Source organism: Pyxicephalus adspersus, chromosome Z, assembly GCF_032062135.1.
Source record: "Pyxicephalus adspersus chromosome Z, UCB_Pads_2.0, whole genome shotgun sequence".
NCBI classification, from domain to species: domain Eukaryota; kingdom Metazoa; phylum Chordata; class Amphibia; order Anura; family Pyxicephalidae; genus Pyxicephalus; species Pyxicephalus adspersus.
Genome location: NC_092871.1, coordinates 45,670,540 through 45,690,428, shown reverse-complemented (window position 1 = coordinate 45,690,428; position 19,889 = coordinate 45,670,540). Strand labels below are relative to the sequence as shown.

Sequence of the window (19,889 nt, the reverse complement as noted above, 5' to 3'; positions counted from 1 at the left end):
GGAACGCAGGACAGGGGTCAGATTGGGGAAGTTTAGCACCACATCTGAATGTAAAACTCATCAAAAAAAATTGACATCATTTATAGTTAAACTCTACTTTCCTACTCCTAGTCCTCCCAAAACATTCTTTACCTAATGCAATTTGAAACATATTAAAAAAAATCTTAGTTTTGTAGCAATTGGCATGCTTAAAGAGGAACTATACTCTTTGATGGGTGGTGAAGTTTTGCTATAATCAACAAATATTTACATATAGATTATGGCACAGACTTACCTGGTGCACCCACCCTGAAATTATGACAGGTCCAGGACCTGTTCAGGATTTTTGCCATAAACTTCTAATTAAATGGAAATCCTTTTCAGCCAATGTATGGCCACTGATGGCATGTGGAGGAGTTACAATGTCTCCAGCAGCTGGATAAGCTTAAAGATGGTATTTTTTTAGAGAAACCTTGTGCAGTAGCACCATTTTTAATTGTAAAGTGTTATACTTTCAGCTTTGCTCTTCTAGGAAATATATTTATGTTTTGTATAATGGCTAAATTGGGAACAACTATCATGTATTCTGCAAACTGGCTGATTAATGAGTAAAATGAGATCTATTGCCAAAAGCTACATTCATAGCAAGAAATTTATTTTCGCTTGCAGCCTTGTACCTTTTAAATTGAACATTTCACTTTTCTAAATGTCTGCCCTTACATAGGGGCAATAGTATTGTGAATTGTGTATATACTGCCTGTAGTAAATTCATCAGGCAGTTTTTTTTGTGTTGAGACCAAAGTCTTTATGGCTATTTGAATCTGGACAGCAAATATAATACAATAGAAAGGTTCTTCTGAGGAACAGACAAAAAGTAAAACAAAGTACACTTCTTTTCTTTCTTATAGGGTGTAATTAATGATTTGAGAAAATCCTAACAATGAAAAGAAACTCCAAAAGTCCATTATCGCAGTCCGCCAGAGCAAATATACAACCATCACTGAAACCTCAAAAATTTTCAAGAAAAGGGCTCATCAGTCGCAGCTTGGTCATGACGGAAGACAGTGAAATATCAGAGTATGAGATGCATCAAGGTATCTAGTGTGTGTTTATTGTGTATATACAAAATAAGACATAAGCCTGTTTGGCAAATAATTTAGCTAACTAAAGATGCAGACCCCATCTTTGCAAGATTAGAAAAAGGCATGATATTCCTTACCAGAAGGGCTGGTTTAAGCCTGAGCCAAATGGTGTTTTTTTTAAGTTCTTAAAGGTGCATATTTGTCCATATAGAGAATGCACAGCACAGAATAAGGCATATGTTGGTGTAGAATAGAGAATATGCAGTGCAGAAATTGCATTAAGATTATGCAATAGGGAATGCACAATGCTTAGTACAGAAAAACGTTGTGTGGATTGGAGAATGTACAGCACAAAAATGGGTCAAGTTGCTGGGGAACAGAATACACACAGTGCAAAATAACTTATTCATCAAAAGCACATTGATTGTGTTCCACCTCCTGGTGGATAGGTTCATTGCACTTCCTTGACCTTGCCTGCTGTCTTCCTTTTAGAGGTAACCAGCTGCGGGGACAGAAGGCCACAGCAGTCCTAATTGGTAAAGAATCAAAATGGCAGTGTTAGTCATGCACACACAGACCTTTGTTTCAAGAACCAAGAACCATTTTTTTCTTCATTGTTCATTGTCTCTTCATTGTTCATTTTTTGTTTGAATAAAAAGGTAAAGAACCTGGCATTCGCTATATCACCGAAACTCTTATCCAGAAATTGTCGAAACAGGAGAACCTGGCATTTGTGACAACCTTGAATCTCTCTCTATCGAAGGAAGGAGGCAAGAAGTTCAAGGTGCATTTTCTGTCAAATCATAAAATTTAAACAGTATACTTACAAGCTCTTATGACACATGCAATAATATATAAGGGGTATGCAGCCAGACTGTGTTTTAATATAAACAATGAAAACCAAGGGAGGAACCAAAAAGCACCCTATCCTGGGAATTTTATTGAAGAATATAACAGAGTTTGTGTTGATGTATCCAATAACCGTAAAGGATCCTGTTGGCTGTTAAAGGTCAGATGCGGTATTGTTTGTATTTATATTTAGGTCACATTGTTTCTGATGCCTTTAAACCACTAAAAGCTTTAGCACAGTTCTCACAGAAGCAGAATAAAGAGACTGTTACTTTCTCTAAAATCCAGGCTTGGTCCCTGCTTTCTGGAGTCCTACTAATGGACATAATAAAGAATGCATGTTGGTTAAGAAAATACATGGCTACTAGGTTTAGATAGTACACTGCCAAACTAGTATTATAAATCTAACACATTTTCCAGTATAAAATATCATTTGAACTACCAGGTCTTGACATTGTATATTTTTTTCATATTCCCCGGGTTTTTATGTAGGTGTAAACACTTACTCTCTGTGAAGCCCTCACATCAAAATGAATGCAGATGATACTTTGGCATCAAAAAAGCATTTTGTTTAGATATACTTCTCTATATTTAGTATGTGTTTTTTAAGAGTAAATTGCATTATTCATTTTGGCTGGTGTGATACTAGGAAACCTTTCTTTTAGTATAGTTACCACCAGACCAGTTAAACTTTGAAATTTTGCTTTAGGAATATATGCTTGTAAGCTAATGAGAATTAGGAATTACAGGAGGTAGAAAGAGTAATGTTTGTTTAACCAGTGTGTTATTCTCTGGAAGTCTATTGAAGTGGTCAGATGGGAGGTAGTGTCAAATAGGGCATAATTTATTAAAGTTCTCCAAGACTGGGGAGCATACACTTTCATCAGTGATAGCCCTCCTTAATGCATAAAGTTACATAGAAGGTTGGGAGTATAAACAAAGTGTATGTGGATTGCTTTAACTGTACCCTTTTGTGTTAACTCTTTTAAGGTATTCTTTCAAACTCTTTAAGCAGAACCTACAAGGATTTCTTAAAAGGATTGCGCTGACTCATTTGTTTCCATCAAACCTTGTCTAATCCCTTGTCTCTTTTGTCATGCAGTGTTTCCAAATGATGTTTCTGGGATATACGGTATCTGCCACTTATTATTCAGAATGTGAAACAGTTAGTTGCAGGTGGTAGTCTCAGATAGGGGTTGGCTAAATGTTTAAGGAGGCAGATATTTAGTTTCCTTAGGAGGGAGCAAGCTGGCCTGTCTTGTGTGTTGTCCAGTTACTTACTCATATAGGAGGTCACCCAGGTCACCCTCCAACATGGGGAGATTTATAAAGGATATTGTAGGATACACTGGCCTTTTTACTCTATTTTTCTGGTTTTCTTAATCCCCACACCCTTTGTTTTTTCTTTTTTCTCTTTTTCCCTTTTCCTTGTCCCGTTTGCCCCTTTATCATTTTATTTTTCCTATTTCTTTCCCTTTTTTCTGATATGTTAATTGAAAAAGTTAGCAGAAGAGCTAGCCATCTAGTTTTTAGCAGGGAATCTGGACCATGGTCTGTTTAAACCTGAATACTCATTTGGAAAACCATCTGGGCTTTTCTGGGGGGGGGGGGGGCAAGTATTGGTGGGGTAAAATGATACATCCTTTGCTTACCTTCTGGCTTCCTAACCAGTTTTCTGTCTTTCCATATATTCTTGGGCAGTGAGGCCACAACCTTGGGCTGATGGTATTTTTAGGTTGACCTTGTGGTGGTTTCCTTTCTTTTTTTCCCATCCTCTTTTATGTGCGTTTTTTTTCATGTCTGGCCTGTTTGTATTGTTGCTGTAATATTTTTGAGTTTTCAATGTTAGAATATTTGGTCCTTGTTTTGCTTTCCGCAATATTTATCTCCCCTCATTTATGTCTAATGTTTTTTGTTATTGTCTCTGTGATAACATTTTTCTTCCTTATATAATTAGTGTTGTAAAAGAAAGTATGTACATTTTGATATTGAGAAAGGGTTTTATGCTCTATTCAGTATATAGAGAACCTAGAGAAATGTGATAAGTTAGAAGTCTTGGATCTCAGTTATAACATCATAGAGAAGATTGAGAAATTGGAAAAACAAAACCAACTTTGCGAACTGAACCTGTCACACAACAAAATCAGGTAACATATCAGACGCTATCCCTTCACTTAATATATTAGATTAGAGAATATGTGAAAGAAACATATGATTTACAAGTGTGTGATGTACCTGTGACACACATTTTATTATCTTCCCCTACAGCATCACACTATGGACATGGTGATATGTATGATTGGTTGATGTAAAAATTGTGTTAATATGTTATTGATTTATGTCAATACTTGTATGTGAGACTGTTGTACTTGTTCCCATTCTGAGTCTGTTAGTAATGACATCTGACTTTGCCAACAAGATTTACCTTGGTAAAATTAGTTAACAGTGACTTGGTATTTGTAGTTTTAGATAAATCTAAATATGCAGTTTACCCATAATGTGTGCAAACGTTGTGGAATGAGGAGAATTTGTTAATGTTTGATCTTTTTGTTCAGTAAAATTGAAGGTTTGGAGCACATGCACAACCTGCAGAAGCTGAACATAGCTGGGAATCAGATTGAGCACATACCTGTCTGGTTTGGAAAAAAGCTGAAATCGCTTAGTACCCTGAATCTGAAGCAGAACAAAATCTTCTCAGTAAGTACAAAGGTTACTATACATAAATAACTTTGCCAGAATTATGTGACCTATTTTTTTATCTGTAAAGGAAAACTGAATCTAGTAAACCAGTAACAAGCCAATTGTATTCCTTCAACACATTATGGGAAAACAAAAGAAAGAACTGGGATCATCCAAATTTGTTCTTTCTCCATTAATAATTAGACATGTATGGTTTTTATCTAACCTTTTCATTTTCAACGTGCCTAAATATTTTTCTACAGTTGCAGGACATTTCTCGTTTGAAGACTTTAAAAGATTTAACATCACTCTTCTTGGCGCATAATCCAATTGCTAATCTTCCCCATTATCGTCTCTACATTATTTTCCATTTGCGTTCCCTGAATGTTCTGGATGATCAGCCAGTATCAAACCAAGAAAGGCAGGAAGCACATGAGCGCTTTAATATTGGTAAACGTTTTAACTTTGTTCTTATATATTTGCAACTTCTGTGTTTTTCCCGTATCACCTAAATAATAATTTTCTATAGTTTACTTTTGTGGTTCATAGGTGTGTCACTTTTCCTAGTTAAGCAGTTTGACCAGGGAATGTGTGCACCTTGAAATATAAAAGTTGGATGAGTTTGTTTCTTCAAGAAATAACTACAAAAGAAGCAGAAAGAAAATGATTTTCAATCCTGATTCATACCTTCAGAAATATCTCTAGTGCAACATTCACTTATTTGTGTCAACCTGTAAAATGGTACCATTTTAGGTTGACCTATAAGCTGAAGATTAGCTCTTGTGTTCTGTGGCCTAGGTCGGACTGCTTTGACTTAAAGGGTTAAATATAGGCATGTTTTAAATCATACTGGGTATTATGAGCATGCTTTAATTGCAAATTTCTTATCTGTCAATAATTTTAAGTTCAATTTTTAGGAATTAGGAAGATTAAAATTCCCCTTTGGTATACAGAAAACATTCTGTATTGGCAATCAACTTGCAGTCTCCAAAACACCATATATGTTCTGTTCCAATCAGAGATTGCCAGATTAGGTTACTTTTAAAGTTACAGATTTGTCAATGTTTGTTTGCATGACATGCTAGTTTAAAGTTTTGAACAGTGGTAATCTTGAAATATTCTTCTTACAGAAGAGGTAGAGAAATTGGAGAAGGAGCTGGAGAAGAAGATTAAGGAGATTGAGGAATTGCAAGGTCAGAAAGTAAAGTATGTGAATGAGCTCCACCATCAGGATGGGCTAAACAAGTCCCTCAGGCAGGAGACCCAGCAACACAAAAAGAGTTACAAGGAACTGGAACGAGAAATGGACACAAAGAATGAACTGGTAGGAAGAATAATGCTTACCAACATCTGGTACCTTTTCATTAAGGGAGTGCAGGGTGCAGTAACCTAGCAAACAAATCATCTATTTGCTTCAAACTGATTCAGTTTAAAATCTGATCTTCTGTTACTGTACTGATTGGGTGGCTCTCTGGCTTTAGGGGAGTCAGAACCATACAAAGTATTGGCAGAGGTGGCAGAATTTTGCTTTTTCTGTAGAGACCAACAAGCTTTCTGATTTTTTAAAAATATACCACATGGCAACTTTTACTTTGTAAAAGAGTAGTATTGGCCGCCCTGACAATGTTTTAAGTCACCTTTTGCTTTGTAAAATTTTTTGAGATATTTGAACATTTATTGCCAGTTAAATGATATATGTAATAAAAATGTTAATACCTTTGTTTCTGTCTTCTCTGTTCAGGGTTTCATGTGATTTGTTCTGTTCAGACAGAAAAGAGGAATTTGCTTTGCTGCAAGTAGCTTTTTCTTAGTGTGATACTTTTTGCACTGATGTTCCCTTTTGGGGATGCATAAAACCCTGTATGAAGTCTAAAACATTTGGACTTGATAACAAAATTGCCCTGTTCTTTTCTTTAGACTTGTGGCTGTGAAACTTCAAAAATTTCTGTATACAGCCCTAGCTGTCTCTTGAAACAGTTCCATTGATTACAACTGCTCTCTACTGATTTATATATGTTGGTTCCTAAAAATTGTGGGCTTGGATGTTCATAAGGACAGGAATTCTGGCAGTGACACAATATAGACAAAGCCGATTTACCTCTCCCATATAGCACCCTAGAGCTTGGGCTTCCTTATTTGACATGTCAGATGACCCTTTGTAACTGTGATGTTAGAAAACATTGCCCTGACATTTCATACATGTGGCCAAGTTAAAATCCTGCCATTCTGCCTTCTGTTTATGGGATGTGTAGTTTGTACATCTGCTTCAATATAACAGAAAGATTGTACCTGTTACGAGAGACAAAAAAAAACTAACACTACCTAAAACAGCCTGAAATTGGAACTCTTCCTTAATAGGAAGTTGGTTATATGCATCCTAGGTGCAAACAACTGCTATTGTTTACATATTTAAAATGTGTTTGTTGATTTATTTATAAAATCGTAATGCATGGTGCATTAGAATTTTTTTGCATGCCATGCATGTATTGTTTGTGAATATCTGAGAAAATATTTCCTCCGGATACTAAATAAATAAATCTATATTGTGAAGTTCAGGTGATCAGCTCATCGCAAGACTTTGTAGTACTTCAGAAACGTCTATTTGTATAGATTCAGGCACAAATAAAGTAGCTTCTGTTCGGCAAAACAACACAAAATGGCTTAGTCCAACATAACAAAAACAGCTTGCTTAAGCAAATAAGTCCCACAGAAAAGATATCACACAGACCCGCCGCCACACCAGGCAGATGCCTGGTACTTACAAGTAGTCAGGGTTTTTGATGTCTGTCTTTGCCCTCTAGGAACATGAGCTGCCTCATGCTGCTGCTTCCAGGGTCACCCTCAGACTGAGACACCTCGAGGGTGTTGGTTCCACAGACCTAAGCTTTGGGAGTCCTCCTAGGCTCTACCCACACACAGCCTTACCATCTGGTCTCAGGCTACCACTTCAACCTGACACAAAGGCAGGTGCCTTGTTATTCATGGCCAGGTGTTTGGCCCACCCATTCTTTCCAGGACACTCTGGGCCTGCATCCCAAATGAAAAGCTACAAACTTGCAGCAACACGAAGACTGGCTGCCTTATCCAGGTCCTTTACCTCCCTTTCCAGGAGACACTGGCCAAATACCCCTCAAAGGCTGGCCTAGTAATTCAATTCAGCTGGACCTTTAACTCTGGGGAGAGTGTAACAGAGCAAGATATAAGAAAAGTGTCATAAGGTTGTGCTACAAAAAAAGATGTTGGATTAGGCCTATTAATTCAAACCTTGCAATAGGTTTTTGTTTGTGTTCTGCTGATTGCTTTAGTACTCCTTTAATACTCCTTTGTTTATTTTGTTTTTTCCTGTGTTGGAGGCAATTAAAAATTGACAGAGCACTGTAAAAAATCCTAACCGTGTCTATAATACACCTCTGCAAGTAGTTTATTTGAAGCTAACCCCCTCAAACAAGTGGTATGCAAAATAGAATTCCTTGGCCCATGGCAAGCAATCATATTTTACTCACTTGTATGTATAGACTAATATCTTCTTGTACTTTGTTTCCAGTCACCTGTTAGTGCACCAGAGCTCTCCCCACTTGGGTCAGTTTCCTATCCCTTTAAGGTCACCCTGGACACTTAGAACCCCTGCTGTCTTCATTTTTTTTGTCCAGAAAAGTATTTATCTAAGCTGCAGTTGTGACATTATTGATTGCCTTATCCTTCCTCAAAGTGCTTACAAGCTTAATTTTTATGGCCACCTGTCAGTCATTTGTTTTTAGGATTTGTGCTGAATCATTTTTTTTTTAATTGAACTAAAATAATTCTTAAAGAGAAACTAAACCCAAAAGTGGAAAAAAAACATATACCTTTAATCCCGCAGGGCAGTCGGATCTCTCCAGAGGTTTCCTGCATCGGGTCCCGCGTTGTCCCAGCATCCGTCCCAAACTGCCACCATCTTCTCTTCTTCTTCCTGTTCTTCATCCTACATCACCTGATCCAGGCACGAGATCCGGTGACATAGGATGAAAAAAGAAATTTGCCACTGCGCATGCATGAGATAGGCAAATTTTTCTTTTTCTGCAAAAAGGCTCCTCCTGCGCATGCTCGAGATGCTCGGGCATGCGCAGAAGGAGCGCCCAAGAACCTCCCGGTATGCTTGACGTAGGTATCCCTGGAGGCGAAGTGATCAAGAAATAAGGGCGGTGCTCCACCCTTTTTTTTTGCACCAAAAGGGTGTTGCACCTAAAAAAAATTCTGAGTTTAGGTATGCTTTATTCATTAAAATAAAACCATTGTTCATGAGACATTTTTCTGAATAATTGACTTGTCTCTTATCTGTCAGTGTCTGGAACAATGTTATTGTGTGTTACATTTGATAATGAGATGGAAGTTAAAAATTTGTAAATGCAGAACCATTGTACTGTAGACCATCCTTGTTTATGAAATTGCACACTTTTCTCCCCTGAGTATGCATTTATATGCAGATAATGTACTCTTTTTATGCTAACAAAAAGGATGCAATATTGCTTGGCAGAGGAAATACAGTCACAAGTGTGTGAGCAGATGACATGGAATGTATAGGCATCGGAATATTACCATCCAGAGTCTATGTTGGTCACAGCAGTGGACACGCTTACTGTATTGTCTTGTTTTCTGTCTTATAACAATTTGTCACCTTGTCTTTCCTCCTTCCCACCTTTTTCCCTTAGCCTGTGTCACTACTGCCTTTTTCCCTGTAAGCGCCCATGTGAAGGTAGCCTCCATGATAAAATATGATTCAGTGCACACTTGGTCATGGCTCATTCTGTTCCATTCTATGTATTTGCATGAAATTCCATTCATCCTTTCTGTCATGTTTCCTTCTGTAGCTGTGCATTGTGGTTTCTGCAAGAAGGGGTCTGCATGCCATGTGTGAGGTACAACACTACTGGAATTCACATGACAAACAGTGTGGTGATAATCACATGGCTGGACTGCAAGTCTCAGCAGTATACAGTGTATCACACAGATATAACTTTTTTGACTCTTCAAAATACTTATAGAATAGTTTGACTTCCTGCATTTTTGTACCTTTTAATCATGCATTACTAATGTTCTGGATGTGTTATGTTTTCATAATATTTAGATGAAGCTGATGGGGTGGATGGCTGCTATATTATTTAATTGTAAAAGAAGAACTCCAGTCAGTTCAAAAACTCTATTTAAACTAATAATGTACTAAACATTGCTATAGTGTCTTTTTTTTCAGCCATGTCTTTTCTTCTGTCTTCACATTCTGTCATATTGTGTGGATTTTTTAAAAGTTTTCTGCTAGTGGAGTTCCTGATTACATGCAGTAAGGATAGAGCATCCATCAATATTCTGTCAGCATATTTTATACCAAGCATCTTTGACAGTTTCTTGTTCAGGTGTCATTTAGGTTCTGCATCTCTTTTTTTCTTTTTTAAAGCACAAGGAGTAGGGTATTGTGGCAGAATTTAAAGATTAGACTAGTACCAGGCAATGGTATTTTGCCAAATTTTTAATGTCAGCTTGAATATATAAAGGGCCCTGTACAGGTGAAAGCAGCCACATATTTAAGGGACTCGGTGAAAGAAGCATGATCTGGCTGCTCTGCAAAAAATGTGCATGTATAATGTAGCCATTATAACCAACATATTTATGTTGCTGACTGGATTTCTTCTTTAAACATTTCAATTTTTCTATAAACTTTCATTGTATTTGACCTTAGCCCTCAGTTTCATCTCCACATTAAAATAAACATATCAGCTTGATGTTTTCATACTTCTGAGTTTAGGACCATACCCTTGTACTGTGTGTTCCCTTAAAAAGAGCCATCATATGGCATGTCATATGTGGTGTATGTGATGTGTTCTGTCTGCCCTCCACCGTTCACTATTTTCAGAAATTCCATAATGTTTTTTTCCTTACTTTATCAAATCATCTTAAATTTTCTTTTATGCAGCTGAAGCAGAAGACCCTGGAATTGACCCGTGCTTGCCAGAAGCAATATGAACTAGAGCAAGAACTTGCTTTCTACAAGATAGATGCCAAGTTTGAGCCGCTGGGATATATGAAGTCAGAGGTAATTTAAAAGCGATCAATGCATTGTTTAGAGTTGCTTACATAACTTGTATAGTGTACCTGTCCTTAGGTAATGTCTTCCAGCCTATAACACTTTAGTAGCCTTTTCAGAGCATGTGTTTCAGAGCATTTTACATAAAACATTGATTGGTATACAAGTCTTCCTGTGGCCTTTTATTTTTAGTAAGGTCTGTGGGATGATGGCTAAGCTGTTATATACCATAAGAATTTGGCAAACTGCATGAAATGTAGTTGCATGAAAACATAATCATATGATGGAAATAAAGGAAATGCATTTAAAAAGAAACAAAAGGAAATCTAAGATTCTAGAATAGAAGAACATTCTTCACCAGCGGACATGAAGGAGGGTTTGCATATAACATTACACTCCATACAAAACAAAGCAGGTTTCTCTACTTTATGTCCCAGCTTTGTGTTTTACCTGTCTCCAGTATACTCAGTGAAAGGGTACATTTTTATTAGATTTTTTAAAAATGAATCCGCCTCGGGACTGAACATACAGTCAAAAATTTTAATGTTACTTTGACTCTTAGTTTATGTTGCAAAACTCCTTTAACTTTTATTTCCACCTGTGAATACTGCAATAGCTGAAAAGGGCTTTAGTTTCAATGTTTCTACACTTTCAGGATATGGATGCAGAGGACACTGCAGGTGAAAGTCCTTACATTGGAAAAGCCCGCTATAAGAGGAACCTGTATGCTCAAGAGAGCTTTATCCCTGACCGCGCACAACACATACAGATGGGAAGGATAGAGGTTGATGGAGATGACCAAATAAAGAATCGGCAAATCTGTGCCCGGATCCATACAACACTTGATGTAGACCTTAATGAAAAAGAGAAGAATATCCAGACAGGTAAGCTTGTGCATAAAGGGCCATGCTTATCCCAGTCTTTGGGAGCAGCACTGTATGTTTAATCTGTATTGTAAAAGTGTTCAAAATTATTCATTTAGTTTTATTTCAGTTTTGCTAAAGTAAAAATTTAAGTAACTGCATGAATACATATTTTATATATCACAATGCACAGCAATATTATAATTTGTCAAAAAAACAAAGCTTAATGACCGAGATGTTTTTAATTTTAGAAGGCAAGAACAAACCTTCCTCAGTCTTCTTTCCCCAGATTGCAAAGTTCAACATTGTAGCTTTGTGGCAAGTCAAAAAATGTGAGGCTACAGCAGAGGGCCCATAGTTAGTAAACATTTGTTAACACAGCGAAGGACAGAAGATGACAGGGTTTATATAGTCACTCTGAGTCAGTATTTTGATTTTTGAGTTAAAACCACTGGGCTTGATTTAATAAAGCTTTCCAAGACTGGACTATCATGGGAAAATGTGGGTGATCTGGCAAACCTGACATGGATCTGGTCTAGTTTTGAAAACATTTGCCGTTTGATGGCAAATGGTTCTTAAAAAATCCATTCAGGGTTTGCTAGGCACTCCCATGATATCTATCTTGAAGAGCTTTAAAAAAAGCTTGTTGTTTGAGGGAGTACTGTGAGCTTTATGGATTATCATAAATAGCATTCCTTTTCATGAAACATACGTCAGTTAATTTTGAGCATTATATGTTACATATAAAGTAAGTCTACTATAACTACTGACGGGTATTCTAGCTTTTATGATCGTTTATGTTGTTATTGGCCCATGTTTTTTTGTTTCAATCAGTTTTATTGAGTTTTCAGAAAAAGAAAAAGTAACAAGTAGACATAACATAAAAAGAAAAACATAACATTGTAGGCTCCGAATTAACAGACAGATAATGATACCAGGGAGCTGCACATGCCGGGCTAAAACCCCGACCGTGGGGTGAAAAAGCTAAAGCGGGACCCAAAGGTCCCAAATCGCTGCCCAAGAGGGCAGCAGGCCTATATGGGGAAGTGTCTGCGAGCGGCGGGGGAGGCAGGCAAACCTATCGGAAACAAACATACGAATCCCACCCGGGGGAACCCGTAAGACCATAGCACTAAACAGTCCCAAAATTAAGGCACTTAAGGCTTAGGGCACATATCAAAAGACAGCAACATAAAATAAACATTACACTGAATTCCTGCCAAAATAGACCAAGGGAACCGGGATACAACATCCCAGGACCCATAATAGAGCCCTCCGGGGATACAGGAACAGTATAGTCCGCGCATCCCCCGGCGGGCCCTAAACAAAATTAACAAGTCAAGCACAGGATCTAATGGACATTCAAAAAAAGCAGGTCAGCTAACAGTAAAAACATAGGCATAAATGCTAGATACATAACGCTCAGCATAGCTACCAGAACATGGAAAGTCCCACCGTGAGGGAAGAACTACTTGCACAGAGTCAAATACAATCCAACAAGGCTCGGCAACACGGGAACATATAATTCCATGGAAAGTCATACTTATCTCCCCACCGGGCACGGCAGGTGACGATAGTAGTAATCCAATGATGCCTTGTATCCAACAAGAATCTCGGCAATGCCGGTTCAGTTAACTAGGTCGTGGGAGGAGGAGTGGAAGAAGTATAACCCGCTGAGGTGCTTGGATGATTATCAGGCAGATGTCGTGAGGTAGCGTGCGATGGCGTTGGTTTGCTGATGAGGAGTGAGGTCGCTGTAGGCCATTCAGGTAATATGATGTCAGGAAGATGCAGGTTCTGCACAATATGAGGCAAGTCAGACGGCTCACGAAAAACAAGGGTTCTGCCTCCAGATCTGATGATGAGATGGAAGGGAAATCCCCATCTATATGGAATGTTCCGTTCACGAAGAACCAGCAAGAGCGGTTTAAGAGCCCTGCGAAGATCCAAGGTATGTTTAGAGAGATCAGGCAGCAATTGTATCTGAGCCCCGGCGTATTCAATAGTCGGAGATTCTCTGGCTTTTTTCATGATATCTTCCTTGGTTCTATAAAAATGAATCCGACAGATGACATCTCTGGGGCGTTGTGGATCTACGCTGCGCGGGCCCAGGGTTCTGTGTATCCGATCTATCTCTATATCAACATCAGATGGGACAGCAAGGAGCTTAGCAAATATGGAGTAGGCAGCTACAGGCAATTCTGAATTCGGTACAGTTTCAGGTAAGCCTCGTATACGGATGTTATTCCGCCTGTTGCGGTTTTCAGCGTCATCATGCAGCAGATACAACATATTAATCTGCGTCTCATGGCGTTCTAAAATAGCCGCATGGGAAACTACTTGTGAAGAAAGATCATCGCATTGGGTCTGTAGAGCTGTGGTGGAATTAGTAACTTGTTGAACGGACTCACGGATAGCGTGGAACTCCGTCTTGCAGCTCGCTTCCAGGCGCCCTATACTGTGTTCGAGATCTTGCTTGGTGGGCAAGGCACGTAGGTGGGCTTTCCAGTCCCATTCCTCTTCAGAATCATTACTAGCCAGGCTATGGCTGAGGGGGACCTCTAAAGAGGGCATCATGCAAGGGCTAGCAATGGGAGAATCAGGCTGTACCTCTTGTAAAAGGGTAGAGGAGGCCTCTGGACCAGGTTCAGGTACATCTTGCTGCAATCCGGGCGTTTGGGAGGAGCACCGCGCCGACGGTGCCTGCTTCTCGGGTGCCACCGAAAATCTAGCCCCCGGCTTTGCGGCCTTGTCGCGCTGCACGGGGAGGAAGCCTGGGATGCCTCCGTTGGAGGGATCTCCCCCTCCGGGGCGTCCCTTCTGTGCCCCCTTCGCTTTTGGCCCCATTAAATAAATAAGGAAGGCGCTGGAGCGCTTACTCATGCGGGAAACCCCCGGGCGGGATACGGAGCTAGGAGATCAGCGTCCTACTCCGCCGCCATCAGGCCACGCCCCCCGGCCCATGTTTTTTTATTGTCTACTTTTTATTGAATAAGCCATACCGATCCATATGCGTTTTGTTTTTACATAGTAGGTCAGGTTGAAAAAAGACCATCAAGTTCATCCACTGTTTTTTCGGTTTAATTTATTTATTTTTTAATTTAAATTTGTAATATTTTTTTACAAATACCAAAATATTATAATATATTATCCTAATACATTCCTTCTATGTATTTATTTTTAATGCTTCACAAGTTCCTTTTTTACTGTGTAAAATAATACAATAATGCAATAATTATTGGTACCACTGTTTTGGTAATAAACCAAAGCCCAAAAATAGTTATATATATCCACTTGAGATATAATTTTCCAGTTGCCTTTCTCTTATATCTGTGTTCTTATTTTTGCCAAAATCATTGGCCCAGATTTATGAAAGCTGTTTAAGGCTGGAGAGAATACATTTTCATCAGTGAAGCTGGGTGATCCAGCAAACCTGGAATGGATCTGGTCCAGGATTCAAATCGTTTGCTAGCAAATAATTTTTAAATATCCATTCCCTGTTTTCTGGACCACCCAGCTTCACTTCTGAAAGTGTATTCTATCCAGCCTTGGAAAGCTTCCATAAATCAGGCCTATTGAGATTTTTCTTTTTGGACTTAACATTATACAGAATGTAACAGGACGAGAGGCCAGATGAATGAAAAAAAAAACACATCTTTTAATGCCTCAACTTCCTTACTTATGAAACCCACACGAGTAAAAGGCTCATCCATAGCCCTACTACCACTGCCTTTTATTAAAAAAATTTCCAGGCCCTGTTCCTCCTGCGCATGGATACTTTGCCTTTATTCATTCGTATGGCTGATCATTAGTCCTCTGGGTGGTTGTGTTCTTCTTGAGTATGGAACCGGCCAGAAAAGTGAGTAAATGAACAGAAGTTCACAGAACTTGCTAATACTATTGTCAAGCAAGGACTGTGTGGTGCAGAGCAGCACATTGAAAGCCTCTGGAATGTGTTTGAATGCACTTATCTATCTCTTACACAGTGGGGTTGACTATGAATTTAATGTTATTAACTGACCATTTAGGAGAGAAGTAACATTTGGCCTAAAAATCAGATCCACATCCAGGCAGCCTTGTCATTTAACCATCTGTTCCTAAGATTTAAGGTTGGGATAAAGTTAAGAATCATTTTTTTTCTTTTAAGCACAAGCTAAATTGTCAGAGCTGCAACAGGAAATAAAAAGCTCAGAACAGCAGATCCTGAAGGCGACTGAGGAACTGAAAGATCTAGAAAATGCTGTGGCTCAGCGAATGGTGAGTGAAGTCACAGAAACCACGTTGTTTTTTTTTTGGATGTAATATTATGTATAAAGTTTATTTGTGTGATTTGAGGAGAATGTCCTACCACGGAGAATGCTGGCAGCCATCTTATCAGAAGTTGCATAGTGTGAGAATGGAGGTTTTCATAGCTCCCCATATGTCCTTTAACCTCTTGGGCCCTTGGTCTAAAAGCGGTACATTGTCATGAAAATTTATTTTACAGTATAATATAATGGTATGGGTATAATAAAGTTTGAAACACAAAATCATATAAAATGTTAAATCAAAATTTGAATATTAAATTTAATAATAAACTTTGACATGATTTTGTGTTTCAAACTGTAATATACTCATACTAATATATTATACTGGAAAATAAATCATGAAAGACAATGTACTGCTTTTAGACATAGAATTCCACTGTATTGTATTCAATTCAGTTCTTTTGTATGGGACGCAATACAAAAAAATTTAAAATTCCCGCCACACGGCTGTATGCGCCGGCGTCACCGGGAATGTCAGCGCACTTGTCATGGGACATTTCGAGAAAAAGGACGCGACCAGAGGATGGCAGGAGCCTGGAGGACGCCAATGGGACCAGGTAAGTGTTTGTTTTTTACTTTAACTAACCCTGAGTCACTAGTGTGACTCTGGGTTACTGCTTTCAGCTTGTTTTTTTTACCCCTAGTCACACTCTGGGTTACTGCTTGGGAGGCTAAAGAGGTGATTAACTAAATTTGCTTAAGTTTTGTGGCCCTGCTCAAGCCACAAACTTTTTTCCCTTAGCTTTGAAAAAGAGAAAGATCTCTTTCTCTCCTTTTGTGGTATGCAGTGTAAGGTATTTTTAGGGGAGATTTGTGTCTGATGACAGGGTGTAATAGGTGTCTTAGTAATGTTCTGCAAGTAAAACCTTGACACCTTCCATCCAAAACTTGAAAATAAGTTTTTTGACAAAAGCTGGGGTTTTGGGAAATTTGTAGTGAAGCTGAAGCTTTTTATTACACTTTTTATTGTGTGATATATATCTCCTGTTCCACATCAGGAATCTTGAAACCAGAGAGTTTTGAGAGTTTTGAATGAAACAGAAAAGAGTGAGATCCTTTTTTTATGCTGTCTGTGTCCCTGCTCTCTGTCCTGGACAAAAAGTAAGGACACATATCTCCACTGAGGACAAAAAAAACCTGTCAGATGTTATAAAGCTTAACAATGTTACTTACCACTTTTTGTGTTCCTCTTCGGGAGGTTTACTGTCCCCTTCTGCTGTATATGAATAGACATGAATTTGGAAGAAATCTCAAACCGCATTATACATAAAAAAGAAAGATGACAATTGATTGTTTACTTTTTATGTAACTTTTTACTTTTTAGTTTCTTTTTTTTTAAAGTTTTAAAAATAAAGATCAGTAAGAATGCTGATAAGGCCTTTCTGACATCCATAGATATTAGGAGCTTAGATAAGCTATGAAAAGTCTGCAACATTATCATCCATTTAAATGTGACAAACTACTACAGGCTAATAAATTGTCTTTAAATATTTGTTGTAATATGTAATGATGTTGAAGCTATGGGGCTCATATTAGATGACTTTGCTTTCTTTGGTCACAACAATGTGTCTATTTATATCCATGGCATACAATCTATGTTATTTAGCCTTGAACCAAACCCAAACCATAGAACCATAAAGATATGTAGATATCCTAACAATATTTTCAACTTTCTATGAAACAATTAAACAATGTATGGAACTTCATTTAGATCTTGGAGACAGAAAAGGAGAAACTTCGTCATCAGCTGAGCCATAAAATTCAGTTGCTGAATGAGCTGCGTCAGGAGGCGCAAGAACTGGAAAGACAGATGGATCGTCAACGGAGAGAGATGGATAAGAAATACACAGAGCTAGAGGAACTGCAAAGGCATCTTGACTCTCTCAGCCCTCATGATCCCCGACATGTGAGTATTTAAACTAGCTTTATACCCCAAATGAACCCTTAAAAATAATTTCAGGTCCTGACGTTGGTAAAAAGTAGGAAGAATGCCTCATTTCATTGGTGGTCAGAATTCTACCTTTACAGTTAGCTAAAAATAATTTGTGTTATACCAGTGTTATTCCAGTGTGTCTACTAAATAGCACTGGACGCTGGACCAGGAGCTATGCAGGCACCATAGGAAGGAACCCCAAGCAACCCTCAAAATAGTGATGATTTTTTATTAAGGTTATAATCACTTATAATTAGGTTAGACTGCATGTAAAATACCAAATAAAATTACATTTCAAATTAAACAGTCTATACAAGTACCTAAAGAAATATGTTGTTCAACAATCCTAAAGTAATAGGACAAAAAAGAAACAATCCACCTTGTGCATTCTTCCACAAAGAATGGAGCTTGCCCTTTGTATTGTGTCCATATTATTGGTAAGTAGTAAGATCAGAAGCTCCTGTGTTCCAAAATGTCAGTGGAAGTTCCACTCACTTGTTTTTGGTAAACAATATGTAAAATATATAAATCTAAAATAAGAAAAAAAAAAGGCTTACATAAATTATTTTATACAACTCATTTATTGTGCATTCAGATAACACTCAGATAAGAGCTCATTAGTATAATAGCAAATGATCCTTTAATTTATGCTGAATGTGTTACCAAATCTTAATCAGGGATGACCCAGTGCATACAATGGATACATATATACTGTTGCAGAGGGATACATTAGGTTTGACAAATGTTGAGAAATATTGACTTAGAATTTATTGTACTATTGATAGACCTCCTCATTACTTTGCTGTTTATACACAAATTGTGATAACTGTCAGCATGGTGGTGATGGTAATTAATTTCTATCTGATCCTTTTTTTACTGACGCTCATTGATACTGTACAGTTTTTAATATTTATGAATGGGGAAGGTGCTGTGTATCTCATGTAAAATTGTCCAGTATACTTCTCTCTCCAGTAGGTGGCAACCCATGCTTTGTACTCCCACAATACAGAATTATGTGTATATACAATTTTCTATAGAAAAATAGTGGCTATAGGTGGACAATGTGGTCAGAATAAAGGCCTATATTTTAAAAAATGAAAATGTGTTACAGGGGCAAACATACACATACCTGAAACTGAAGTTAAAAAAATATCTCTTTCTGTTATCAGTGGATGCTGGTGTGTTTTATTAGATCATGATCAGAGCAGAACATCGATGGAAGGTGCCCTACAAAATAAGAGCTTTCATATTTGCTTATTTACCCAAATGTTTATGTCTCTTGCCTGCACTCCATTCCAGTTTTGTAGCCTTTGTCAGTTGTGTTGGCATTGAACACATGCAGGTGTTTTAGTTTTCTTTGCCCCCTACTACAAGCTATGGCACCTTTCTCTGACCTCGATTCGACAGCTCAGCCTAATGTAAGGGTTAGAGAATGGAATAGTGGCAGAAAAAGGGACGCAGGCATCCAACACCAATGCATATGTAAAATGCTGAAGAAACTGATGGAGGCTGAAGCCCTGGGTTAGAGGAAATGTGGAAGACACCGGCTGCCAGAGAGATGATTAGAATGCCTCTTCTCTTGCAGGGCACCTCATTTTACTTCCTAATCTTTAGTGGGGAGTGAGCTTCTAATATGTTCAATATAGTCTAATATTATGTTCTAATATAGTCAAGTGTGGGAAATTCAATGTCTAATTTATGGTCTAATGGACACTACATGGAACAATGTACATTTTGTGTTTTTTTTTTTGTCAAATTTTATGTTTAGAGTGTTTGAATGTCACCTTTTTATGTTTTATGTAATTTATAATATTGATCATGGAATAAGATCTGTAATGAACCTCTAAATAGCGGCATCTGATCTGGTGTTAGCTAGGGTCCGAAACATATTTATTGATCCTAATCCAACTGCTGGATTACAAAAAAAAAATAAAATACAGTAGGAGAAAAGAGTCACCATGGTTACTGAGGCCTATAAGTACCAGCAGGGATTTTCAGGCTTTGATAGTCTGAAAGTTAAAAAATGGCTGTTGGCGACCCAGTCGTTATACTTATTACGTGTAGTAGTTATACTTTTACGTGTAAATAATATGGATTCATAAAACTTGTATGTAATATTTGTGTAGGTGTGTACCTAGTATT

General features: G+C 38.0%; 1 protein-coding gene across 7 annotated transcripts in view; it reads left to right on the top strand.

Annotated features, from left to right (window-relative positions):
• The window catches only part of CNTRL (centriolin), a 61,315-nt gene that overhangs the window by 1,116 nt on the left and 40,310 nt on the right, over positions 1 to 19,889 (top strand). For 5 of the 7 annotated variants that reach the window (XM_072431931.1, XM_072431933.1, XM_072431930.1 and 2 more), the window contains exons 2-11: positions 888 to 1,073; positions 1,721 to 1,845; positions 3,927 to 4,057; positions 4,466 to 4,607; positions 4,853 to 5,039; positions 5,720 to 5,913; positions 10,534 to 10,653; positions 11,300 to 11,528; positions 15,655 to 15,764; positions 17,526 to 17,720. In XM_072431931.1, the coding sequence (XP_072288032.1) occupies positions 920 to 1,073; positions 1,721 to 1,845; positions 3,927 to 4,057; positions 4,466 to 4,607; positions 4,853 to 5,039; positions 5,720 to 5,913; positions 10,534 to 10,653; positions 11,300 to 11,528; positions 15,655 to 15,764; positions 17,526 to 17,720 (1,587 nt within the window). In that variant the 5' untranslated portion in view covers positions 888 to 919. Of the gene's footprint in view, positions 1 to 887; positions 1,074 to 1,720; positions 1,846 to 3,926; positions 4,058 to 4,465; positions 4,608 to 4,852; positions 5,040 to 5,719; positions 5,914 to 6,356; positions 9,322 to 10,533; positions 10,654 to 11,299; positions 11,529 to 15,654; positions 15,765 to 17,525; positions 17,721 to 19,889 lie in introns of those variants that run through there. The other 2 variants (XM_072431934.1, XM_072431935.1) reach the window with 2 other exon arrangements.